The sequence below is a fragment of the Phacochoerus africanus genome, chromosome 8 (assembly GCF_016906955.1).
Source record: "Phacochoerus africanus isolate WHEZ1 chromosome 8, ROS_Pafr_v1, whole genome shotgun sequence".
NCBI lineage: Eukaryota > Metazoa > Chordata > Mammalia > Artiodactyla > Suidae > Phacochoerus > Phacochoerus africanus.
The window spans coordinates 36219582-36246311 of NC_062551.1; the positions used below are offsets into that span (position 1 = coordinate 36219582).

The 26730-nt window shown below is 39.9% G+C and overlaps 1 protein-coding gene across 1 annotated transcript in view; it reads right to left on the bottom strand.

Annotated features, from left to right (window-relative positions):
* Positions 1–26730, bottom strand: part of LONP2 (lon peptidase 2, peroxisomal) — a 90260-nt gene that overhangs the window by 25318 nt on the left and 38212 nt on the right. The window contains exons 9-11 of the mRNA XM_047792129.1: positions 15195–15345; positions 13049–13175; positions 8663–8796 (exon numbers count right to left, since the gene is read on the bottom strand). Coding sequence (XP_047648085.1) covers positions 8663–8796; positions 13049–13175; positions 15195–15345 — 412 coding nt within the window. The remainder of the gene's footprint in view (positions 1–8662; positions 8797–13048; positions 13176–15194; positions 15346–26730) is intronic.

A 26730-nucleotide genomic window follows, 5' to 3' on the forward strand; every position in this document is an offset into this window, starting at 1 on the left:
TAACGAATCCAACTAGGAACCATGAGGTTGCGGGTTCGATCCCTGCCCTTGCTCAGTGGGTTAAAGATCTGGCGTTGCCGTGAGCTGTGGTGTAGGTCGAAGATGCGGCTCGGATCCCGAGTTGCTGTGGCTCTGGCGTAGGCTGGTGGCTACGGCTCCGATTAGACCCCTAGCCTGGGAACCTCCATATGCCGTGAGAGCGGCCCAAGAAATGGCAAAAAGACAAAAAAAAAAAAAAAGAAAAGAAATTTCCGCTCTCTATTAACAATCCAAACCACCGGTTTTCTTTAAATCTCTAAACACATGATTTCAATCCTCAGAAACTGGGGTTGTATTCATACAAATGAAATGTATAATAACCTAAGTAAAAACAAAACAGGTGTTCCCGTCGTGGCGCAGCAGAAACAAATCCGACTAGGAACCATGAGGATGCGGGTTCGATCCCTGGCCTTGCTCAGTGGGTTGAGGAATCCGATGTTGCCATCAGCTGTGGTGTAGGTCGCAGACATGGCTCGGATCTGGCATTCTGTGGCTGTGGTGTAGGTCGGCAGCTGTAGCTCCAATTGGACCCCTAGCCTGGGAACCTCCATATGCTGCGGGTTCAGCCCTAAAAAAAAAAAAAAAAAAAAAAAAGACAAAAGACAAAAACAAAAAAAAAACAAAAAACAACCTGTGAGGGCTCAGCCATCAAGATGGTCCCAACGACTGCTATCCAGCTGTGGCACCGTCTCTACATTCAGCGCTAGTCTGTGTGACCAACAGGATGTGGCTGGAGCGAGGGTTATAAAAGGTGACAGTTTCAGTCTCGGGCTCTCTGTTTCTCCCTTTCACACAGCACTCTCAAGGGAAGCCAACAGCTAGTCCTGAGTCTAGGGAGGGGCCTACGTGTGAGAGACTGAACATCTGCCAACAGACCGCAAGGAACTGAGGTCACTATGTGATACTGTGATTTATAAGCAGTACACAATCAGATGACCAACTATATTTCTCATATACATTCGCCCACAGCTCCCCAAAACTTTAGAACATTCAAATGTTGAGAGTTTTGAAGGTGTCTTTTTTTTTTTTTTTCTTCTTATGGCTGAACCCGAGGCACATGGAAGTTCCCAGGCTAGCAGCTGTATTGGAGCTGCCTACAACCACAGTCAGGGCAACACTGGAGCGGAGCCGCATCTGCAACTCATGCTGCTCCTAAACCCACTGAGAGAGGCCAAGGATGGAACCTGCACCCGCACGGAGATAATTGGGTTCTTGACCTGCTGAGCCACGACGGATCGCCTAAGGTGTCTTCTGTTATGGGAATAACCCTGACCCTAACCCAGGATGGGTGCTAATTGCCAGGTGATTAGAGAGTTGAAATTTTCTGCCCCACCTACTCACTTCTGCGAGGAGACTCGAGGCTAAATCAGTCACCACTGGCCAATGATCTAGTCAATCATGACTATGTAATAAAGCCTCTATTAAAACCCCAGAGGATGGCTTTTTGGTCCTTCTTTAGAGAGCTCCCAGTGCCAGCGTGCCAGGCCCAGGCTCCGAGAGGACAGAAGCTCCTTTGTTCGGGACCTCACCCTATTGGTTCATACCCTTTAATATCCTTTTATAATAAATTGGTAATCTGGTGCGTAAAGGGGGGGCTCTCCTTAGTTCTGAGCCATTCCACCAAGTTAATCAAGCCCAAGGAAGGGGTCGTGCGAACCTCCAATCTGAGCCAGTTGGCCAGATGTACAGGGAACATAACCTTGGGACTAACCTCTGAGTAGAGGGCAGTCTTGGAGGCTGAGCCCTTTGCCGGTAGAATCTGATGCTGTCTCCAGGTGGGAGTGTCAGAGCTGAGCTGAATTCCTGGACATCCAGCTGGCATCCCAGAACTGTTTGCCCACGTGGGGAAGCTTCCACACACACGTTGGAATCAGGTCTTAGAACGCTTTTCGGCTAACAGCCACCTAAGCGAGCTTGGAAGCGGATCCCCTCCCTGAGCTGGAACCTCCACTTGGCTAAGAGCTTGACCAGAACCTCATGAGAGGTCTGGAGCCAGAACTACCCACCTAAACCGCTCCTGGATGCCCAACCCACCAGATACAGTGAGATGATAAATGTCTGTTAACCGCTTTAATAAGTTTCGGGGCAATTTGTTAGACAGCATTGAAGAATGTAAAAATCAAAAAAATGACGGGACAGATCCTACAGCGATTAGAAGACTGCTCCAAGAAGTCACAGACCAAACAATTTTGCTGAAAGCTACACAAAGCTCAGAGGCTATTTCCTGAAAACATTATATATAGTATTTTCTATTAATAAAAGAAATTCATGACATCAGAGAAGAGAATGGATGGGCTTCAGATTTGGAGACTAGTTGGAGGAAAAAAAAAAAAAAAAAGAGCTGAAAGGATCAAAAGCACTTGTTTCTCCTGCAGGAACAGCTTCCTGTTTTGGTTACAAAGGAGCCATGCTTAAAATAACCATTGTCACGCATGCTTAGGGCTGGAGAAGTCAATGGCAGGAAGCCACAACAAAGAGCCCTGAAAGTAGCCCGGACAGAAGTTGATTCCTCCCAAGAACTGGACCCAAGGAAGGTCCATCAGATAGAGGCTCTCCCCTCGGCATCTGCAGGCCCCACCCCCAAGCCCAGCAACAGGCAGGATGCCTCTTCTCCAGCCAGCATATTCTTGCTGAGAGCCAAGAATGGTGACCCGGAGAATTACAATTAATGAGGGAGAACTAGTGCTGTAAACTTTGACTATTTCATTTTGATGCATTTTTAACTGTGAAGTTGTCTGGAAAGGATATACCCCCAAATTAAGGCTACTATCTGCCGTCTGCCACTGTTTGGTTGATTTCACTGTCTTACATAAAGGCACACATATCAGAGAAACAATACATGTCAAAATGCAACTCTGTCAAACCGGGATCTGGACTGAACTACAGAAACTGTCCTAGAGTTACATCTGTGGTCTGGCCAGCCCACTATTTCGTGGTCAGCAGGGGCCCCAGGCATCCATCCTGAGAGGAGAGGCATGTTTTCACTGACATCAAATCCTACTGCTTATGACTCATACCACCCAACCATTTAGCCCTTTTCCAATCTGCAGCTTCTATTTTCCTGCAGACTGGGAAGTAGATAGCTAAGGTTATAAAGATGCATCTGTGCACCAAGTCCAACAGGCGAGACTTAGTGTTTACTGGGGAACGTTGGGAAGGGACTTAGGAACCACACCCATCAAACCAAAGAGCTACTGCGAATCCTACTCAACTGAGATTTTCTTTTTTTTTTTTAATTTTTTTTTGTCTTTTTGCTATTTCTTGGGCCGCTCCTGTGGCATATGGAGGTTCCCAGGCTAGGGGTCTATTCGGAGCTGTAGCCGCCGGCCTACGCCAGAGCAACGCGGGATCTGAGCCGCGTCTGCAACCTACACCACAGCTCACGGCAACACCGGATCGTTAACCCACTGAGCAAGGCCAGGGATCGAACCTGCAACCTCATGGTTCCTAGTTGGATTCGTTAACCACTGTGCCACGACGGGAACTCCTCAACTGAGATTTTCTAACAGTCAATCAGGTGATGAACCAAAGGTACAAAGCAAAGGCTGCAGAGGCTGGTAACTCTCTGTAGGCTTTTGCCCTGCATCCTTTGTCTATTCCCACTATTTCCGCTCGACATCTTCCTGGAGGGCCCAGCTAGTTCATTAGGAAAGAACTGAAATCAAAGGTATAATGAGCAGAAAGGAAAAAGTGAACACTGACACTATCTGCATTTGTGGTTAACCGACGGTATATAAAGAAAATCCAAAAGAATCCACAGTCGGAATTAAGAAGGCAATTTGGCAAGTCTGCTGGATACCAGTCAATACAGTGTTTCCATACACTAGAAACCAAAAAAGTTAGCAAATGAAAAATTAAAAACACTATTTAGGGAGTTCCCGTCGTGGCACAGTGGAAATGAATCCGACTAGGAACCATGAGGTTGCAGGTTCGATCCCTGGCCTTGCTCAGTGGGTGAAGGATCCGGCGTTGCCCTGAGCTGTGGTGTAGGTCACAAATGTGGCTTGGATCGGGCGTTGCTGTGGCTCTGGAGAAGGCTGGCAGCTACAGCTCCGATTAGACCTCTATCTAGCCTGGGAACCTCCGTTTGCCCGGGGTGTGGCCCTAAAAAGACAAAAGACCAAAAAAAAAATACTATTTATGATAATACATGCACATACAAAGATTAACTAAGAATACATCTAAAGAAAAAATATGCAAAAGCTCGCCACTGAAAACTATTAACACACTTAAAAACATGTATTAAGACTTAGGTAAATAAAGCTAGTCTTAAATTGGAAGAGTTGATAATATCAAATTGCTAATTCTCCCCAAACCGATTTATAGAGTCAATGCATTCACAATCAGAAGGTTTCACGTATTTATTTACTTACTTACTGGTAGAGACTGACGAGCTGATTCTAAAATTAATATGGATATTTGGCAGGCTGACAACAGTCAAGGTGATCTTGAAGAAAAACAAAGCTGGAGGATTCACACTACCACGTATCAAGACCACCTGAGACACCGTCATTTTTTTTTTTTTTTCTTTTTAGGGCCGCACCTGCGGCATATGGCCGTTCACAGGCTGGGGTCCAATCAGAGCTGTTGCCGCCAGCCTATGCCACGGCCACAGCAATGCCCTGGATCCTTAACCCACTGAGCAAGGCCAGGGATCGAACCTGTGTCCTTCTGGATTAGGATTAGATTAGATTCATTTCCTCTGAGCCATGACGGGAACTCCCCCGACACAGTCATTCTTGAAACCATGTATGATATTGCCAATGGAAATTTCATCGAAGGCCCAAAGTACCCATGCACTTACTATAATTCATTTTCCTTTAAGTGCTTAGCTGAGATTTCCATAACATAACCACGTACCTATTACCTTCAGTGACATGTAAAAAGCTTCTTTATAATGACATCTAACACATCTCATCAATCACTGTTAAATCTGTTCATTTTGCTTCTTTTTTTAAACCCATTTTCCAGATGCCTTCTTTGAGAAGAGGAAGAAACATCTGGAGGTACATTCAATTTAATGTAGCTTCTCCAATAAATACTACCATCTTTCAAAAATAATTGAGAGTGCCCCATATTCTGAGAAACTTTATAAGGATCGGCTAGACTGCGAATCCTTGCTTAGGATTATTTTTGAGGGAAAAAATCCTACTAGATATTAAATGGACACATATATGGTTCCTGAATACTTGAACAAGTGGACATATGCCTAACTCTTCAGAGAGAAGCATCCGAGTCTGCAACACTGAATACACAGAACATCTGTGTCCTTGGCCAAAGGCAGGCAGAAGCAGAGTGAAACTTCGGCCACAAACTTTTATCTTTCAACCTGACTAATATCCCAGGAAGGAAAAGAGCAATTCAGAAAACACCAATAACACACAGAAGAGAGCAATTCAAAAAAAACCAATAACACACAGAAGAGAGCAATTCAGAAAACACCAATAACCCACAGCAAACCACAGGAGCGTTGCTTTGAGGAAATAATTCCCCTACTTCATAAGTGACCCAGACCATGCATACTCCTCCTCTGACAGGAATCAATTTGAAATCTCACCCGCCTTTTAAATTCTGTCATTTGCTCTGTTTAACTGCCGGTTAAGACCCCACAAATACAAAGACAACTGTTCACAGACCAGGATTTCTGGGCCTACTCCAGAAAGCCTGTTCGATATGCTGGCGGTTTCTGCCTGTTTTTAAAGCTTGTGGCCTGAAATTACTTTTCTTCCTGGCAGTGACTCTAAGTCCAGCAATATTTTCAACATTAAAAATAATTCCCTCAAGGCATGACTTGAAATTTCTAAAACAACTTCTCTTTCATACTCTAATTTTAAATAATTAATTTCTTAATGAGAAACTTGCAGTCACGAAGCTAGCTCCACTTGAACTCTGTGGCATGAAAACTTAAGAGAGAAGAAGAGAAGTTTTCTTTTGGCTTGCTTGAGATATTTCATAATTAGCTTACTAAAATGTGCAGTAGAGTCACTTACAGTAACTCAAGGGTATCTTACAAAGTAGGACCCAGCTTGGAGTGCACATGCCTCTAAAAAGAACTACAATCAAAATTACCCTCTCAGGAGACAGGTATTTACCCTAATTATTTATTCATATGGATGTCCTAGGTAAGGTCTTTCTTTCTTTTTTTTTTTTTTTAAGGACCACACCCTAGGCATATGGAGGTTCCCAGGCTAGGGGTCCAATTGGAGCTGTAGCCACTGGCCTATGACACAGCCACAGCAGGGCCAGATCCTTAACCCACTGAGAGTGAAGCCAGGGATGGACCCTGTGTCTTCATGGATACTAGTCAGATTTGTTTCTGCTGAGCCACGATGGGAACTCCTGTCCTAGGTAATATCTTAACCACCCAAATCTGTTTAACTATGTTATTATTTAGGATTTGTTCTGTGAATCACGGATTAAAAAGAAAAAAAGGAAGGAAAAAAAAAAGGCAAATAAATGTTACCATGAAACAACTACATGTTCTCACACAGTCCTAAGCTGTTGAACAAGTTCTTGACTATTTCTGGGTTATCTTTAAATAGCTAACAGGACTGTAGACATTATTAGAAATATGCTAATGAATGTTACATATAAACACTAAGCATTGTATAACTATGGAAAGTTTCTTTTAATATCAAATCCCTCTAAATGTAGTAATATAAATTCCAAAATACACCATCTGAATCCTAAACACAAATTTCCAAACGTGTTAACAGGATAAACCCATTTCACTCTCTCCGTTTCTACAATATCACAGATAAGAAGCAAAGAACACCAGCTCAGGTGCTGGAGGCCACGGCACAAAGGGACAGTTCTAAGAATGAAAAGGGTAAGTTCACAAGGATCCAGGTCTTGCATTTAGAAAAGGGGAAAAAAGAGAAAAACACCTCAGTTCTCCACTGTCCCTGTCAGCTACACCAGTGATGCCAATCTTAATAAGCTATCACTTATCTGGGGAACTTTTTAAAAATTCAGATTTCTGAAAACAGTGGCCTGATATATAAACATGCACTTATATTTATTTATTTATTTTTGTCTTTTCAGAGCCACACCCGCAGCGTATGGAGGTTCCCAGGCCAGGGGTCCAATTGGAGCTGTAGCTGCCAGCCTACAGCACAGCCACAGCAACGCCAGATCCGAGCCATGTCTGCGACCTACACCACAGCTCACGGCGACACTGGATCCTTCACCCACTGAGCGAGGCCAGGGATCGAACCTGTGTCCTCATGGATTGTAGTCAGATTCGTTTCTGCTGAGCCACGAAGGGAACTCCCAGTGTGCTTATCTTTAAATATCCTCTCCAAAGCCTACTAAAATTACAATTAAGAAAACAAAAACAAAACAAAAACGAAAGATAAACTCACAAGAACAAAAAGAGTAAGAAAGAAGATAGGAGATGCTAACAACATTTTTGGATAAGAGAAGGTAGACAGGCAGGAAGTCATCAGCACTTAGCAGGCTAGAAAAAGGGGAAATGCCTGCGAAGGTGCGTGTGGGGAAGGGGATCCACAAAATTCTACAAAGCCTCAGGAATCTGAGGGACCCCTGAAAAAATGGGGGAGAAGTGGGACTAAAGACAAGGAATTATTAAGTCTGTGCAGAAAACAATTGAGAGTTTTAGGACCCCATTTCTACCCCACATAACAAGGGTACCACCCTGCCCCAATTCAGCAGCAGGTAGGAGGTCTGCTCTTTGGAGAAATGAACCAGTGAGCTTCTAGGCACAGAGTGAGCAGGGGTGAAGCACATCCCAGGAACAGGAGGTCAGCAAAGGCTACTCTTTGGATGCTGCTGAGCAACAGAAGGAAAAACAAGGAAGATGTTTCAGGGCATCTCTTTCACTGGCCTATCACAAATTATGGTTCTTAACTATACCCATCAAACTCCTATGTAGAAAGAGCTATGGAAACCGTGGACTATCTAATAAATCTCTTTGCTATAAAAGAAATATTCGGTTCTCTACTATTCTGGTGATGTTTCTTAGAGCAGTTTTGGCAACCGTGCAGCAGCATGTCTGGGGCAAGAAGTTAGAACATGTAACCGGGTACCAGAGGAAATGTCCGCATTTCATCATCTTCCCTTCCCTTTCTTTCGCTGTCACCACCTCCACAATTATTTTTCTAAGTAAAAACAATTTAAATTTGCATCTTAATTGTGTACTAAAGAATATGTGTGAGAAAAACAAATAATTACACATGAATCCAGATATCCAGATATCTGCCCTTGCAGTACCTGGACAGCTTGGGGAATTTTTTTTTTTTTTTATTGTAGTAACTTTCTAGGCTATCAATATTAAAAGCCCTAACAATCTGATCAGAAGGAAAAAGAGAACACCAGAACCTAAACATAAAGTGTACCATCATTACAAAGCTGGAGAAATACATCCTTAAAGCATTAATACCCCAGTATTATTCCTGCTAAATCCCCTTCCTATTTGTAGATGAGAATCCTCTTGATAAAAATACATCAACTGTTGAGTATGATTTGCTCACTGGATGCATTTACCAGTGGAAGAGTATGTGCCACTGCTCCAGGGACCACCCCCCCACCCCTCCACATCCAGATTTTCAGACCATTCCCTCCTAGCCGCCAAGCCTGGGGGCACCAGACCAAGGTCACAGACCTTCTCCCTCAGCCACGCCAGGACGGTCCAACTTGGCTTCTCGGTGCTGTCCCTCTGCCACCTTCACGGCAACAGCTCGGCAAATGGCCCCCAGCTTCCTGTCCAGAGAGCGGACCCCCGCCTCTCTGGTGTACCTGTCGCCAAAGAAAAAGATTTCATTTTTGGTCAAACACCCCCTGGAAAAATAGAGAGAAGCAGTGGCATCAACAACTGTACGGTAGTGAAGGAAGTGTATGCTGAAAAGTTCTTACGGTTTCTTGAGTACGTGCCTCCTCACCTTTGAAAGTTCCTCGATAAAGCGCACTTATTTCTTACATATTCAATAGTACTTCCAGCTACAACTTTTCCCTTTATACAGAAGAGCTTGAACTACGACCCTATACTCACAAATGAGTGATTGGTTCTTCAACTTATATTGCCAACGTAAATTTAGCAGCATGTTAAACATCATTTATCTCTTGATGATATGGGTAAGAGCTTTCTTAAAATTTTTCAACTTAAGAAAAGTCTGATAAATTTATTATACTTGAAATATTGCTGTAAGAATCAGAAAAAGAGAACTTTTTCCCAACTAAAGCGAAACATACCTTGAGGCAGAAATCTAGTCTCCATCTGCAACTGTGCTAACTATCCTAGTCAATGTAGTCTCACTAAATGTGTCTCATTTAGTGACTTCTAAAGAAGTATGCTAAGGATAAAAGCACTGTAATTTGGGGAAAATGGTTCTAAATGTGGTTATGCAGAGATGCCTTTTTTTTTTTTTTTGGTCTTTTTGCCTTTTCTAGGGCTGCTCCCGCGGCATATGGAGATTCCCAGGCTCGGGGTCCAATTGAAGCTATAGCCACCAGCCTACGCCAGAGCCATAGCAATGCAGGATCCGAGCCATGTCTGCAACCTACACCACAGCTCACGGCAATGCCGGATCCTTAACCCACTGAGCAAGGCCAGGGATCAAACCCACAACCTCATGGTTCCTAGTCGGATTTGTTAACCACTGAGCCACGATGGGAACTCCAATGCAGAGATGTCTTAAAAACTTTCATCTTAGACTCCAATGCCATAAGCCACTTCATAAACCTTTACATGATACAATCATTTTTGGCCACCGGACTCTGCATGGGTTTGAATGGAGCACATCAGGTAGAGAAGGCAGTTTTACCTGAAAAAACCGGTTTAGGTAGTGAGACATATGTTCGAGACTCTGAGGAAGCAGATTTTTTAAGTTCGGAGAAAAGACAAAAGTTCTCAGCTAAACACTCTAAAGGAAAAAAAACCTCATTTCTATCAAAGGAACAGGAGATATAAGGATAAAGCCCATATTACACAAGTGCATGTAATTTCAGTAAAAAAGAAAATAGGGAGGCATTTTAAAAATAAACAAACCAAATTGTAAAAACAAAAACCCAATGTAGCTTCTGAGACAACTATCTGATGAGCTCAGATTAAAGGGTCTGGACAAAAGATGAAAGAGGAGGGCCGGAGGAAGCTTACAGAGGAATGGCATGAACATGCAGAAATGGTACCAGGAAGTTCAGAATGCATTGGAGCTGGCCAAAAATAATAAGGACATCGACAACAACGAAAGACTTCTTTTTCTAAGATGTTTAGAACAGTAACGGGCTAGGAACTAATGCAGACAGTGTAATAGTAACAGCTGACTGAAAGAAAACAGACACATCAACCCCTAATTAGAGTTTTTAAACCAAAAAAGGAAGAGTTACCAGGGCCAAATAAGAACTGGTTGATGTTTCTTCCCTTGACTTGATGATCATGAAGATGCCAATTTTTAAAGGATATAAAACTCACGTACTTGATGATAATTAAGATGAAAAAAAAAAAAACAATGTACGGCAACGGTAGCTGACACTAACTTGTATATTAAACTATCCACAACGGGGAGTTCCTGTTGTGGTGCAGCGGAAACAAATCCGACTAGTAACCATGAGGTTGCGGGTTCAATCCCTGGCCTTGCTCAGTGGGTTAAGGATCTGGGGTTGCCGTGAGCAGTGGTGTAGGTCGCAGATGTGGCTCGGACCTGGTGTTCTGTGGCTGTGGCATAGACTGGCAGCTGTAGCTCTGATTCAACCCCTAGCCTGGGGACCATCATATGCAGGCCCCAAAAGCAACAACAACAACAACAAAAAGTCCCTAACTGCAAACTTCTACATTTGGGCTTTAAAAAACTCAACTGTATAAATACAGAATGGAATAGACCAAGCGTAGCAGAAATTCACATGCAAGAGAACTAAAGGTATTAGGCAACTCTAAGTGCAAGAGGAAAGAGGATAACCTAAAAAAGCTAAAAATCTTGAGATAGAGTCATAAAATAATATAGTCAGAATAAGACAATTGGTGGTCTTCTTATATCATGAGCTATTTAGGCTACATCTGAAATACTCAGTTCCATTCTGGATGTTTAATTTTAAAAGAGACACTGACATTAGAGGAATCACTCAGAAAAAGACTAATCAGCAGAGTAAAATGTCTTTAAAGTAGGTTGAGAGGAATGATAAAAAGATAATAGGAATGTTTAACTTGAAGAATAGAGCATTTATGGGATGACAGCCTTTTTTTTTTTTTTTTTTTTTAATGCCAGAAGGGCTGTACAAGAAAGGGAGTATACTTAGATTCTAGGTGTATGTATAGGGCAGAATGAGAAAATGAGAGGGAGGTAAATATAAAGATTATTTTATAACAGTGACATTTACTCACCAAAGAGGAGTTTACAGTAACCACTGTAATTCAAGCAGGCTAGTTACGCTGGGAGCCAAGCGGGAGGAGGTGACTTCTAGGACTCCCTCCCCGCCTGCTGAACTCTATGGGTCTGACTACCACACAGGAGAAGACGAAAAACACGGGAAAGATGAAAAACTATGTCTGAAGTTGGGTAACTCACTAAATATCCAAAACCTGCCTGGTGTAGCAAACACCTGTGCTGTTTTTTAAAAATATGAAAACTGCTCCGAGAAATTTCCTGACGTTCACAGCTTTCAATATCTGATGTTTTGAGTGAACAAGTACATGAAAAGGAAACACGGAAGTTCCTTTGTGACAAGTAGGTTAAGGATCCAGCGTTGCTCAACTGAGATGTAGACTGCAGCTGTGGCTCGGGTTCGATCCCTGGCCCAGGACCCTTGACATGCCAAGAATGCAGCCAAAAAATACATAAAAAAATATAGTGCTCTAAAAAAGAATAAAAAAAGAAAAAGAAAAAGAAATCGTTCTCCAGACAACAACTGGGAAATACAAATAGCAATTACTCCTCAAGTCATTCGCATTTAGATCCAGATAAGCTATGAATGGCTATTTTTTCTCTATTGCTCATATATTACAGATGGGGAAGCTATCAAAAAGGGTTCAGTGACTTGTTGAAAGTTACCCAAAGACATCAGGGGCGTTATCTGGAATAATGATATTTTTGGAAGACTTTGGTGTGTAAATCACCTGTTTTATTTCCTCTGGCGTCATCCACCCAGTAAGTCACAAGAAAAGGAACTCCCAGGTCAGACTGAGTCTTACTGTTTCGCATGTAAATTTAAACCGACTTCCAAAGAGACTTTCATAAGGAGGCTGGCTTCGATCAAAAAGCAGTCTGACTGGCCAAACTCTAAGTCAAAGTTCAAAACAGAGAGAGACTTCCCCTCCTTTGAAAACCAGTGGTTACTGGGAACAGGCTGCAGGAGGAGTCCTGGCAGCCTGACACCACTTGCCAGATGATGCAATGGACCTGCAATGCTGAGCCAGGAAAACTGTGAGAGGCTATTGTAGACAGAAATTCTCAACAGGATACATTTTCCAGTCAAACGTGCAATCTGTACGTCAGATGAAGCAATACTCTACTCAGATAATTTATGCACTGCTTGCCATAGGCTTAACTACTTGGTAGCTAACTTGGGAAAGTATCTTCTCTGTTGTTTGGTGTTAATTCCAAGGACGAAAACTAAGGATTTAAAAAACAAACAAACAAACAAACAAAAAACCTCTCAAAGGGAGGAAAAGAAAATCTGAGTAACTTCAAACCAATGTCTGGAAGCTACATCTCACGTCTTGGGAGCATTCAACTTTCAGGATCCTGGGGCATAAAAGGTGTCTCAAGAGTTTCCATGTTTTTGGTTGTTAACTTATCAAATTAATTCCATACGCTGCTGTTAGGGAAAAGTTGAAATTCTGGCTGAACTATGAGTCCTTAGTTAGCTATGAAGAGACTCTAAGTGCTTCTTCTGTGACTCTCTGCCTCCTACAGAGCCCTGTGCACGTCGACAGTTACACGGAAAGGTTTGCTGGGAACTGGCTGCACAGGGGAAAGCGATGCTCTGAGGTGCCAGTCAAACAGGAATCTACGTTCCAGGCTTGGACATGATTGAAGCCTCAGGACAGCTGACTAACCTGGTGATGACGTCCAGAGTAGTCACCTGAGGGATCTGAATCTGCTGAGGAGTCAGCCCATGCTGTTCCAGTTGCTTTGGGATCAAGTGCCTGTGGGCGATCTCGATCTTCTCCTCTTGTGTATACCCTGGAAAGAAGCCGTCATTACTCACGTGGCGTCCACAGTGCCATGAGGAAATGCAATGCAGACTCAAAGGATCTTGGATTTAGAGTGAATTTAAGTATGACTTCCACTAAGACTATATCAGTAGAAAGAAATTTAATCCCCAAGCAATAAATGTTCAAATTTCCAACTTCCTCACACATAAGACGAGCACTTACTAAAGAAGCACAGAGTTTGAAAGTCTTTTGATTAAATGATGTATCTCAAAGAGAAAAAAAAGCTATCTCATTAGAGATAATTACCTCCTTAACACAAATGCAAGTTTGTATTTTATTATTTAATAAGCAAATACCCTCTTTTCTTTAGCATAATTTGATACATAAAGGAAAAAACTTGCAATGGCAACAACAAAGACTCAATTACGATTTGGAGGGAAGAGCTGCAAGAGGGCTATTTCCAGAGTTTCGATTATAAATTTTAACAAAACTAAGGGGTCCCTATAAAAGCATTTTTCCCTCTAGATGTTGGAATTACACATTAATTTATATGTTTAAAAGACTTTATGTTCTTATCTACTTAAAAGCTTCAATGAATATAAATTTACTCTGTCGTTAAATTCTATCAGGTAAAATTCCAGTACGATAATTGCTCCCTTTCCATTTAACAAACCAAAATTAAAAAGATGAGTTGACAAGGTGTCTTTTGAGTAGAATGCGGAAATAAAAAACACCAGAAAAGCTGGAAGACAGGATAACCAAACCTGCACAAGAGGACAGCCTCACACGTCCACCTCTGCAGCAGCTGCCCCGATTATTTCACTTCCTGTTAGCATATTATGGATTTTCACCTTAATTTGCCGTTTCCAGGCAACTGGATCTCATTACTCATTTTTTTGAGTCTTATAAATAGGCAGAAAGTAAATTTTACTCCACTGTATTAGAAAACTACAGAAACCTGCAGGGCTAACAGATAACTAAGAAATCCAATTATCATTTACTTGATAGACAAAATATATTTCAGATTAATATGAAATATACATACTTAGGTTATATTTAAAATCTAAATATATTTAGCTTATATTCTATTTTCATTTTAACATATACCCACTGATATTTGATCTCTTCTAGGGAAAAGGAATTCTGAGCAATTTAAATAAGGGAGAAACATTAAGATTTACTAAGTGTAACCAAAGGACTTTTTTACACACTCCAGTGAAGAAGACATGGGGAAAAAAGTATATAACTATTTGACAGATTCAACTAAAAAGAAGAGGAATGTAAAAGCACCCTGTACTTTTATATAAAAATGAGGTCAGATGTAATAAAGAGAATATTTTAGGACCTACCTCAACGAGAATCAATGATTATACTTTCCTGGAAATGGAAAAAAAACTTAAAATCTGATAGACAAGAAGCTACAATGGCTATGGAAGATCAATTTTTGCGTTTTAGACCCTTACCTTGAAAAAATAATTTTTATCTGTAATTTAAAAAACTGCTTCAAAGAAGAATATCTTGTTTTCCATACAAGTGATCATTCTTTAACACTAAGTGAAATCTGTAACTGTCATGCAAAATGTATTCTTATGTTTCACACAACATACACACTTATTATCATGGTTTAAAAACAAAAGATTTTGTGAAATTTTATACACTTTGAGTCTATATAAAAGCTGGTTTATACACCAGATTCAGAACTTCTGAAGATCATACGCTGGCAAATCCACCTCTTACTCAAAATTCCACAGCTCAATACATCAACTATATTCTAACTAAAAAAAATAAATTAAAAAAAATAAAAAAATTGGTCTAACTACAAAAAAAGTAGGGAAAAAAAAAAAAGGTGCCATGTCCAGCTAATAATATGCACTGGAAATATAGCAGTGGGGGGAAAAAATGAACCTGTGTTCATAAAACATAAAGTAAAATAAAAAATTAAAAAACCCAACTCCACCGCTCAACCAATTTTAAAGAGCTGTGCTCTGAAAAGCAAGAAACAGCTTTTCATTTGACAAAATAATGATTTTGTTTATAAGTCAAGTACCTGGCACCTGAATGATCTCCATTCTGTCCAACAAAGCAGGTGGAATAGTAGCAGTGGTGTTGGCAGTCGCTATAAAAAGAACTTGGGAAAGGTCAAAGGCCACATTTAGATAATGATCTGTGAAGTTATGGTTTTGTTCGGGATCCAACACCTGTGGGAGAACAATGAACATTTAAACAGATTCAGTAGTTCCAAAGGAAAGCTGTGTAAGTTAAAACGTGATATAGTAACAAGGGTGGTATTTCTGCTCAATGCAGTTTAGTTTGGAAAACATGGGGAGAACACTAAAAGCCTGAGCAGGAGTCCATATATATAGTCCCTCTATTCTAAATACCGACCCCCCGCAACAAGGGACCTTTCGATGTCAAAAATGTGTAAAACACATAAATCCACAAAGAACCAAAAAGCAGTCTTTCGAGCTTTGTTCTTAAATCTAGTAATGGTCCACTGGGTAGCCGTAAATAAGTTGACCTATCCTGCAGAACCAGTTTCCCTCTTGGTCACACGCCCTCTCTTAACTGCTATGGGATTATAAAGCAAATGTGTGGGGCATTTTGAAATTCTTAGGTAACAGGTAAAAACACTAATTAGTATATTCCTCCTCAAACATTATCAGAAAGCCTTTAACAGAAAAGGGAATTCCAAACAAGAGCAGACCAGCAAAAATGACTCTACAGCTATATATATATATATATATATATATTTTTTTTTTTTTTGGTCTTTTTGCCGTTTCTTGGGCCACTCTCGCGGCATATGGAGGTTCCCAGGTTAGGGGTCAAATTGGAGCTGTAGCCACCGCCTATGCCAGAGCCACAGCAACAGGGGATCCAAGCCACATCTGCGACCTACACCACAGCTCACGGCAACGCCGGATCCTTGACCCACTGAGCAAGGCCAGGGATCGAACCCGTAACCTCATGGTTCCTAGTTGGATTCGTTAATCACTGCCCCACGACGGGAACTCCCTGCAGCTATATTCTGATATAGCTCAAGGGCTATTCCACTTTTTGAAAAGGCCTGAAAGCAAAACCTTTTGGTTTATAATGAGCAAAATATCAATATTTCTTTCTCTTTTTTCTTTTTTTAGGACCACACTGGGGGCACATGGAAGTTCCCAGGCTAGGCGTCGAATTGGCGCTGTAGCCTCTGGCCTGCGCCACAGCCACAGCCGTGTGGGATCCAAGCGAGTCTGCAACCTACGCCACAGCTCAGGGCAACCCTGGATCCTGAACCCACTGAGCAAGGCCAGGGACTGAACCCATATCCTCATGGATACTAGTCGGGTTCTTAACCCCCTGTGCCACAACGGGAACTCCTCAATATTTCTTAAATTAGGTAATTTACCAATTAGAGTCTTAAAACATTGGACAACTGTAGGTTAAGGAGAACATACCCTCTTCAGTCAGTGCTGAAATGCTCTAAGTCTCGGGCACTCACAGCGGAGAGGTCTACCCAGAACATTAGGCACCAAGCGCCTTTTACATGTTCTAAACCTTCAACGTATCATTACTTTCATGTAGATTAGATTAGAATAGACACACTAAATAGGGCTGACATACAGAGTCAAAAAGGAAGTAAAATGACTAAAATATTTACCAATCACAATTTTACTAAATAACCAGCTTTTCCTTGCTTCTGATTCCCTTTCTGAAGATTTATTTATTTTTAAATATGTCCGTCCTAATTCAAAGCCCTTTACTCTTGAAGATTCTTGAATTTTACTGAGCATTAATTGTTGCTGGAAACTCATTTTTTGTCTAGAATATAATTCCCAGGAAGTTCTACTATTCATATTTTCGCTAGACTTAACCATGTCTAATATTATAAAAACAAGTTACTTTCAAGTCATCAAAGATAATTCTAATGATGTTCAGTATAAATTGGCTAAGAGTAATATTACGATCTACTAATTACCTGAAAAATGTTAATCTATGTATGGCAATCTTAGTTAAACCCATTGTCTAGTTAAATAAAAATTATGGCAATCTTAGTTGAACCCATTGTCTAGTTAAATAAAAATTATTACTTAATTAAACTTGATACATACATGTTGGATATGTTTTAGAAATGCTGGAGTTCCCATCATGGCGCAGCAGAAACAAATATGACTAGGAACCATGAGGTTGAGGGTTCGATCCCTGGCCTCACTTAGTGAGTTAAGGATCTGGCGTTGCTATGAGCTGTGGTGTAGGTCGCAGACGCGGCTTGGATCTGACATCACTGTGGCATGGGCCAGCAGCTACAGCTCCGACTGGACCCCTACCCTGGGAACCTCCATATGCCATGGGTGTGGCCCTAAAAAAAGCCAAACAAAAATTAATCAACCTTAAAAATATTTCTTAAAAGGTCTGTATCCTTTAGAGACAGATGGTAAAATTTCTATGAAAAGGTATGTCTGGAATTTGATCAAAAAAAATAGGAGTGGGATGAGGGAGAATGGGTAAGAACAAATGAAACAAGATTGGCCATGAGACGGTAATTGTTAAAGCTGGGAAATAAATTTTATGACTCATTATACCATTTTCTCTCAATTTTTGTCATGGCTGAACAAAAAGGTAGAAGTAAAAATCAATAGAGTAAAATAAATGACTAAATTAAGTCTGAAAGCCACACAAGAAGATAAGCACAGAAATTAAATCAGTGATAATGACAAAATTGAGAAAAATGTCCAGAACATGGAAGAAAAAGGCAGCAAAGCTATATAAGGGAAAGATACAGAAAAAGCAAAGATATCGAATTCATCGCTAATTGATATAACTGAAGAAGAGGTCTCAGCAGTTGTAAAATAGGATGTAACTAAAAAAATAACCGAGAAAATATTCTAGAAGACTCAATACTACACATTGAAAAGCCTTAGACTCCTCTTGTACAATAATAAATAACAGAATGTTATTAGGATAATACCTATAGGATTGTCAAACAAAATTATGACGGATTTAAAATATTTTTTAAAATATTTTATCACATAGAATATTTGCAACACATATGATATGAAGCATAACAAAGTGAATACCTGTGAACCCACTACTCAACTCTGACTGTATCTGTACTTTGTGTTTAGACCAGTGGCCACAAAAGTGGAATGTTTAGAATAACCTCCTGTGGCTATGGCATAGGCTGGCAGCTGTAACTCCCATTAGGCCCCAGCCTGGGAACCTCCACATGCCATGAGTGCAGCCCTAAAAAAACAAAACAAAAAAAAAAAACAAATACAATGTAATAAAATAAAATAGAATACCCTCCCAAAGTGCAAGTAGAAAATATTGGTGTATATATTCATATATATCTAGATATATATTCTTATATATCTATAAGCACCAGAAGGAAATTAGTTTTTAAAATATTTAATGTACAGGAGTTCCCGTCATGGCGCAGTGGTTAATGAATCCGACTAGGAACCATGAGGTTCCAGGTTCGATCCCTGGCCTTGCTTAGTGGGTTAAGGATCTGGTGTGGCTGTGAGCTGTGATGTGGGTCGCAGACACGGCTCGGATCCTGCGTTGCTGTGGCTCTGGCGTAGGCCGGTGACTACAGCTCCAGTCAGACCCCCTAGCCTGGGAACCTCCATATGCAGCGGAATCGGCTCAAGAAAAGGCAAAAAGACCAAAAAAAAAAAATTAATGTAAAAATTAATGACCTTACCTAGAACACAGCACACACATGATATATTCTAATAGCGGAAATCCCATAACATAAAGGGCTGACTGTGGGACCCTTACTCATCTGCTTTAACTGTAATATAGCACTCTGCAGTCCATGTGTGCCTGATTTAAGTATTTTTATAGACTATAAATGGATGAATGGAGTGTTTTATAAGATTCCTGCAAAATTAAAAATAATAGAGGTAAAGATGTGAACAAGAAAATGGTAAGAGCTGACATTATTTCTAGAATAAGCTTTGACAGCCACATTATGAAATAGAAACAATTACCTAATTAGAATACATTATTTTCACTAAAAAATAATTACTTTATCTTTTAAATTTATTCTGTGTGTTGTACATATAAGTATCTAACATTAGTACAATAGTTCATAAATGTTATGTATATGTTAATACACTTATCCTTTGTTATATACTGAATTGTGTCCCCTCAATGTGAATATATTTGGAAACCGGGCTTTAAGGAGGTAATTAGGGTTAAAAGAGGCCATAAAGGTGGGGCCCTAATCCAATATGACTGGTGTCCTTAAAAGAGAAAGAGAGGGAGTTCCCGCTGTGGCTCAGTGGTTAACAAATCTGACTAGGAACCATGAGGTTGCGTGTTCAATTCCTGGCCTTGCTCAGTGGGTTAAGGATCCAGTGTTGCTGTGAGCTGTGGTGTAGGTTGCAGACGCGGCTCGGATCCTGCGTTGCTGTGGCTCTGGTGTAGGTCAGCAGCTACAGCTCCGATTGGACCCCTAGTCTGGGAACCTCCATATGCTGCAGGAGTGGCCCAAGAAATGGCAAAAAAAAAAAAAAAAAAAACGAGAGAGAGAGAGAGAAAGACAAGAGACTCACAAGAACTGAGAAAAGGCCATGTGAGGACAGAGGGAGAAGGGGGTGGTTAGAAAGCCAAGGAAAGAGATCTCCAAAGAAATCAAATCTGTTAATGAGACCTTGCTCTTTGACTTCCAGTTTCCAAAACTGTGAGAAAATTAATGTGCTTGTTTTTTTAAACCACCCAGTCTATGGTATTTTGTTATGATATCCTGAGCAGCCTAATACATCCTTATCACACATACACATTTACATTAGGGAGAGATATATTTCCAAAAATTTTTACAGATGGAATGTGTGAGCAAAACATATGGGGATTACTGGTATAGACAACACAGAGCCCTCAGCAAATATAAAAATTCTCAAAACATAACCCATAAACAAATCCTTTAAAAAAGTAACCTGAAGATAAATTCCATCTGAACAACAAATAAATCAAAAGATGAGAAGCAATGAAATCATTTACGTACAGAATTCAAACTAAATGTATGAGAACGTACTTCTAGAATGGGAGAGTAAGGAAGTCTGAAAATCTGTTCCTCCACAAAAGCAATGAGAACACTGGCAAATGTTGTCAATATCAACTTTTTCAGAATTCTAGAAATTAACTTGCAACAACCTGAGTGTTTATTCAAGAAAAAAAATCAAATTTCAGTAAACATAACAGGCTTTGTTGTATTCTAACTTGCTTTGCTCTTTCCCCTTCTCACAAGTTCACAGGCGCTTTGAAAACTAATAGCCTCACAACCACAAGAGCTGTGAAAAACAATAGCCTAGCAACCCCTGAGGAAGGCAGAATAGGATTAGAGCTGCTCAAACCCTCAAACCACTACCCCCAGGGAAAGTCAGTATTTAATTTGATAATTCCTTGGAAAGGCTCCATTCTCAGGATTTATCTTTATTTGACCTGACTCAGAGACCACTCTCTGTGTAAACAGCCCTATCCGCAGGGCATTTGTCAAAAACAACCAACAATAACTGTTTAACACTGCAGCTGCCTAAGGCAGCAACACCAGTTGGAACTAATAAAAAACTTAAAATCTGGGGGATGAGATATTCACAGCAGTCTTTTAAAAGCTTTGAAATACTCCTGGGAATCTAGAAGGTCATATATGTATAGGACGATAAGTATAACCAAGAGAGACCTGAGAAAGCCTTCGAAACTCACCTCTGGCAGACACTTAGGCTCTGCAAAAGAGGAAATGAAGGCTCAGCAGAGTTGTAAACTCTCTGTCCCAGTGTTAGAAAGACCCTTGGCAAAGAGTGGGAGAGCCACTGGTTCAGACACCTTAGGAAATCTTTGTCATAGCATTAGCTGACCACTAAATAAATTCAGCAACTTCAGTGGCCACACATGACAAAAAATACAGGCTTTACAGAATGAGACCAAGATAACCTCTAAAAATAAATAAATAAATAGAAACAATAAAACAAATCTTTGGAGGAGGGGAAAATCTGATGTTATTTTAAGACCATAATATTTTATATGTTCAGTCTCAAGAAAGAAATTACAAGACATACGAAGAAACACAGAAGCAAGGTCTAAAATCAGTCAAAGGGAAAAAAAAAAAAAAAAGCAGTGAAGCCCAGATGTTAGACTTCTTAGACAAAGATTTAAAATCAGCTATTATATATATTTCAAAAAACTAATTCTACAACATGGATGAACTTTGAAGATATTATGTAAAGTGAAATGAACCAGTTACAAAAAGACACATACTATATGATTCCACTTTTTAAAGGATGAATAGATTAGTCAAACTTAGAGAGACGGAAAAGAGAATGAGAGTTGTCAAGGGCTAAGGGAGAAAGAAATGGGGAGTTGCTGTTTAATGAGTATAGAGTTTCAGTTTTGCAAGATGGGAAAGTTCTAGATATTGGTTACACAAAAAAAGTGAATACACCTAATACTACTGAGCTGTACACTTCAAACTGATTAAGATGGCAAATTTTATGTTCTGTGTATTTTACCATAATTAAAAAACAAAACTAAAGGAAACCCTGTCTGAAGAACTGCAGGAAACTATGAGAAGGATGTTCTAACAAAGAATATCAATAGAGACAAGAATCAAAAAAGGAAGCAAACAGAAATTTTAGGGTTGAAAACTATAGTAACTTGAATGACACAAAAATCACTAGGTGGGCTGAACAGCATTTCAGCTGGTAGAAGAAAGAATCAATGAACTTGAAGATAGGTGAATTGAGATTACCTAACGTAAGCAGAAAGAAAAGAGCAAAGAGATGAACAGTGCCCCAGGGATCTACTAGATATTAAAAAAATTACCAACATACTCATAATAGGAGTCCAGAATGGAGAAGATTAAGAGGAAGGAACATAAAGAATATTTGAAAAATAATGGCCATTACCTTAGTAAATTTGGTGAAAAATGTCAATTGACACATCTAATAAGCTCAACAAACCCTAGGTAAACTCACAGATTCATAGCTATACTCATCACAGACAAACTGTCAAAAGACAAAGACAAAGAATCTTGAAAGTAACAAGAAAAAATGCTGTTTTCATTAAGTACAAGAGATCTTCCATAAGATTAACAGCTGACTTTGCATTTGTAGGACATATTGAAAGAAAAAAATACTGTGAACCAAGAATTATATATACAACAAAACTATTTTCCAAAAATGAAGAAAATAAGGCACTCCCAGATTTAAAACAAATAAAAGCACAGAAGACCACACTATAGTGTAGCCAGCAGACCACACTATAAGAATACTAAAGGCTGAAGTAAAAGATGATTAAACTGTATCCATTCAAAGAAATAACACAATAAAAGTAATTACATTAGTTAATATAAAAGACAGTATAAATGCATTTTTGTTTTATAACTCATATTATCTGATTCAAAAAACCTCATTAAGCAATAATTATGTTTGATCCTTACTATTCATGGATTTTTATCTTTGTAAATTCACCTATTTGCTAGAATTTCTCTGGAACTCCAACATTAATACTTGTAGTGATTCTGCGGTCATTTGCAGACAGAGAATAGCACATCACCTAGGGTGCATATTCTGACCTGAGGTCAAACAAGGTGATTGCTTTGCCTTATTTTAATTCTCATATTCTAAGCAAGTATCCTTCCTGCAGTCTATTTAGCGCCAGGCTTTTTACATTTTTGTGTTTTTTATTAGTGATTTTGCTCTTTAAAAGCCCAAAAGGCAGTGCTGGTGCTGTAGTGTTCCTATGAGCATGAAGGCTATGATACGCTTTATGGAGAAAATGTGTTAGATAAACTTCATTCATGCATGAATTATAGGGTTGATGGTCATGAATTTAATGGGGTTTTTTTTTGTTTGTTTGTCTGTTTTGCTTTTTTTTATGGCCACACCTGTGGCATATGGAAGTTCCTGGGCTAGCGTCAAATTGGAGCTGCAGCTGTGACAGCCACAGCAATGCAGGATACAAGCTACATGTGTAACCTACGCTACAATTTGTGGCAAAGCTGGATCCTTAATCCACTGAGGAAGACTGGGATGCAAACCTGCATCCTTATGGATACTAGTCTGGTTCTTAACCCCTTGGGCCACAATGGGAACTCCTCATGAGTTTAATGTTTTAAAGAATCAACAATAAATATATTAAATATATAAATAAGGCAACTTGAAACAGAAACACAAGGAGTTCCCTTGTGGTGCAGTAGGTTAAGGATCAAGTGTTGTCACTGCAATGGCTCAGGTTGCTGCTGTGGTGTGGGTTTAAACCCTGGTCCAGGAACTTCCACATGCCACAGATGTGGCCAAAAAAAACGCTACCAACCAACCAAACAAAAAAAAACAAAAACAAACAAACAAACAAAAAATCCCCCAGAAACACAAATAAAACAAAGTTACAGACTGACTGGCTAATGAATTGGAATGTAGGAAGCTAACCCTGAATTTCTCCTAGAAGCAATAATTTAGTATTTGCTACTTCAGTTTTTGCTCCAACTTTACACAACGTAACTACTACAATAGTGAAAAACATATTACTGTGCTGATAAGCTTATAATGTACAGACATGTATTCTGTATGACAAAGATGGTATAAAAGAGGGCTGAGGGAAGGAGGGCTTGTTGAAACTAAGTTTTTACACAGTATTTGCAATGGTTAATTTCATATGTCAACTTGAACAGTGATTTGAATGAAATTAACATTTAAAGTGGTGAACCCTGGGTTAGTAGTTTCCCTCCATAATGTGAGTGGGCTTCATCCAATGTTTCACAAGGGTAACATTCCACAGAAAAACAAGTCTTCAACAAATGGTGCTTGGGGAGTTCCCATCGTGGCTCAGTGGTTAACGAATCCAACTAGGAACCATGAGGTTGCCGGTTCGATCCCTGGCCTTGCTCACAGCGTTGCCGTGAGCTGTGTGGTGTGGGTTGTAGACGTGGCTGGGAGGCAGGGATCCCGCATTGCTGTGGCTCTGACGTAGGCCGGCGTCTACAGCTCCAATTCGACCCCTAGCCTGGGAACCTCCACATGTAGCGGGAGCAGCCCAAGAAGAGGCAAAAAAACAAACAAAACAAAAACAAACAAACAAACAGGCTAGGGGTCTAATCGGAGCTGTAGCCGCCAGCCCACACCAGAGCCACAGCAACACAGGATCCGAGCCACGTCTGCAACCTATACCACAGCTCATGGCAACGTCAGATCCCCAACCCACTGAGCAAGGCCAGGGATCGAACCTGCAACCTCATGGTTCCTAGTCGGATTCGTTAACCACTGAGCCATGACGGGAACTCCTAGGCAGTGGCTTCTTAACTATGACATCAAAACCACAGTGACAAAAGAAAAATGAATATAAATTAGACTTTATCAAAATTAAAAACTTTCATATGCCAAAGAACATCATCAAGAAAGTGCAGAGAACACCCACAAAACTGGTAAAAATATTTGCAAATCATGTAGCTGACTAGGGACTTGTATCCAGAATATATACGGAATTCAACAAGAAAAAGATACATACTCAATTAAAAATGGGCAAATGATTTAAAAAGCTATTTCCACAAAGAAGACACACAAATGACTGGTAAACACATGAAAAGATGCTCAATATTATTATCAATTAGGGAAATGAAAATCAAAACCACAATGAGCTATCATTCACACATACTGAAACAATGGATGGCTAAAATAAAAAAGACAGACAACAAGTGCTGATGAGGATGCAGAGAAACTGGAACCCTTACATACTGTTAGTGAGATATTAAAATGGTATAGCCACTTTGGAAAATAGTTTGGAAGTTCCTCAAAATGTTAAACACAGAATTTCCATATGATCCAGCAATTCCACTCCTAGACATACACCCAAGAGAACGGAAAAACCTATGTTTACACAAAAACTTGAACATGAATGCTAACAGCAGCATGATTCAGAACAGTCCAAAAGGTGGGAGCAAGCCAAATGTCCACTGACCGCTCAATGACAAACAAAATATGGTACAAAAATGCAACAGAATGATATTTAGCGGTAAAAAAGGAATGCAGTTCTGACACATACAAGATGGATGAACCCTGAAAAAATTATGCTAAGTGAAGTAAGCTAGTCTGAAAAGGCCCTATGTTGTATGATTCCATTTATATGAAATATCCAAACTAGGCAAATCCATGAGGCAAAAAAATTAGTGGTTGTCAGGAGGGTGTGAGGGGGGGAATGGACAGTGAGTGGCTGCTAATGGGTATGTGGGCAATGACAATGTTCATTCTCAAGCCAAGAAACATGAAGAGTCTTCTCTGAGAAATACGACCAGCCTCAGAAGAAAGACCTAAAGTTACTGACATAGGAGGTTCCTCAATCAAATGGCCTAGTCAGAGGACCCTATCATGAAACTCATCATCAATAAGCTCCCTCTCATATGCTCAGAGATTCCAGTCAGCCTCTTTGTATACATAACACATAAAAATTACCACACATCTACTGAAAGACTCTAATATAAAAGATGGAGACTGGAAAAAATATGTAACGAACAAATAAATGAATGCAGCTTTAGAGCAAAGAGAAGAAAAAAGTTTTAAAAATAGATTCGTATTTTTCTCATAGAGATAAAAGGACATATTAATAACTATGTAACAAGAGCAAGACACTATAAAAAGAACATCCAGAGAAGTTTTTTAAAAAGGGCTCTTTGAAATGATAACTCATAGAAGGATTAAAGGATAAATCTGAGGACGTCTTCACAGAAAGTGAGCAAAAAAAGAGAAAAGATGGGTAATAGAGATAAGAAAATTAAAGCTCTAACATCAATCTAGTAGGCGTTCCCCCAAAATGAAGAATTATTACCAAAAAGATTCAAGAAAATTTTCCTAAATAAAAAAAGATTTTCCAACACAAAAAAATCTTCAAAATATCAGCAAAAATGGGAACGAAGAGACCCAAGGAGATTATTGTAAATTTTTTAAAAAGGAAATCCAAAAAGTTTTCAGAAAGTAAGACAAACAGCTTAGTCTTATCAATAACAACCCTGCAAACTAGAAAACAATGGAGAAATGTCTTTACAATTTTGCAGGAAAACTATTTCCAACTGGAATTCTATACCCAGTCAAACTATCAATCAAGCATAAGGGGAAGCACAAAGACATTTTCAGATATGCCAAGTAGAGGAACGTTTGCCATCCACACGCGCTTTCTCAGGAAGCTACTGGGGGACTAACATCATGATAATGAGAGAATAAACCAAGAAAGGAAGGAAAGCATGGAATACTAGAACCAGGAAACCTAACTTGGCGGGGGGCAGTTGGAGGGAGAGCCTAGGATGGCAGCTCTGTGCCAGATGTGAGAACAACCAGTTCACACTGGAGGCTTAGAGAAGACCAAACTGACCCATCACAATGTGCCTCAAAGGCTCAAAACGAGAATCAGACAGTTAGTGAAAGTAAACAAAAGAAACAAGACAATTATTAACTCTAAAAAGATTTTTTACAACTCCACGTACAGGAAAACAAAAAGGACAGAAAGAGAAAAACGATCATAGTTCACCACGTGGCTCAGCTGTGAAAAGCACTCCTGTGACTACAATAATGTAAATACTCAACAGTGACTGAACAAAATCAGGAAAAAATTAT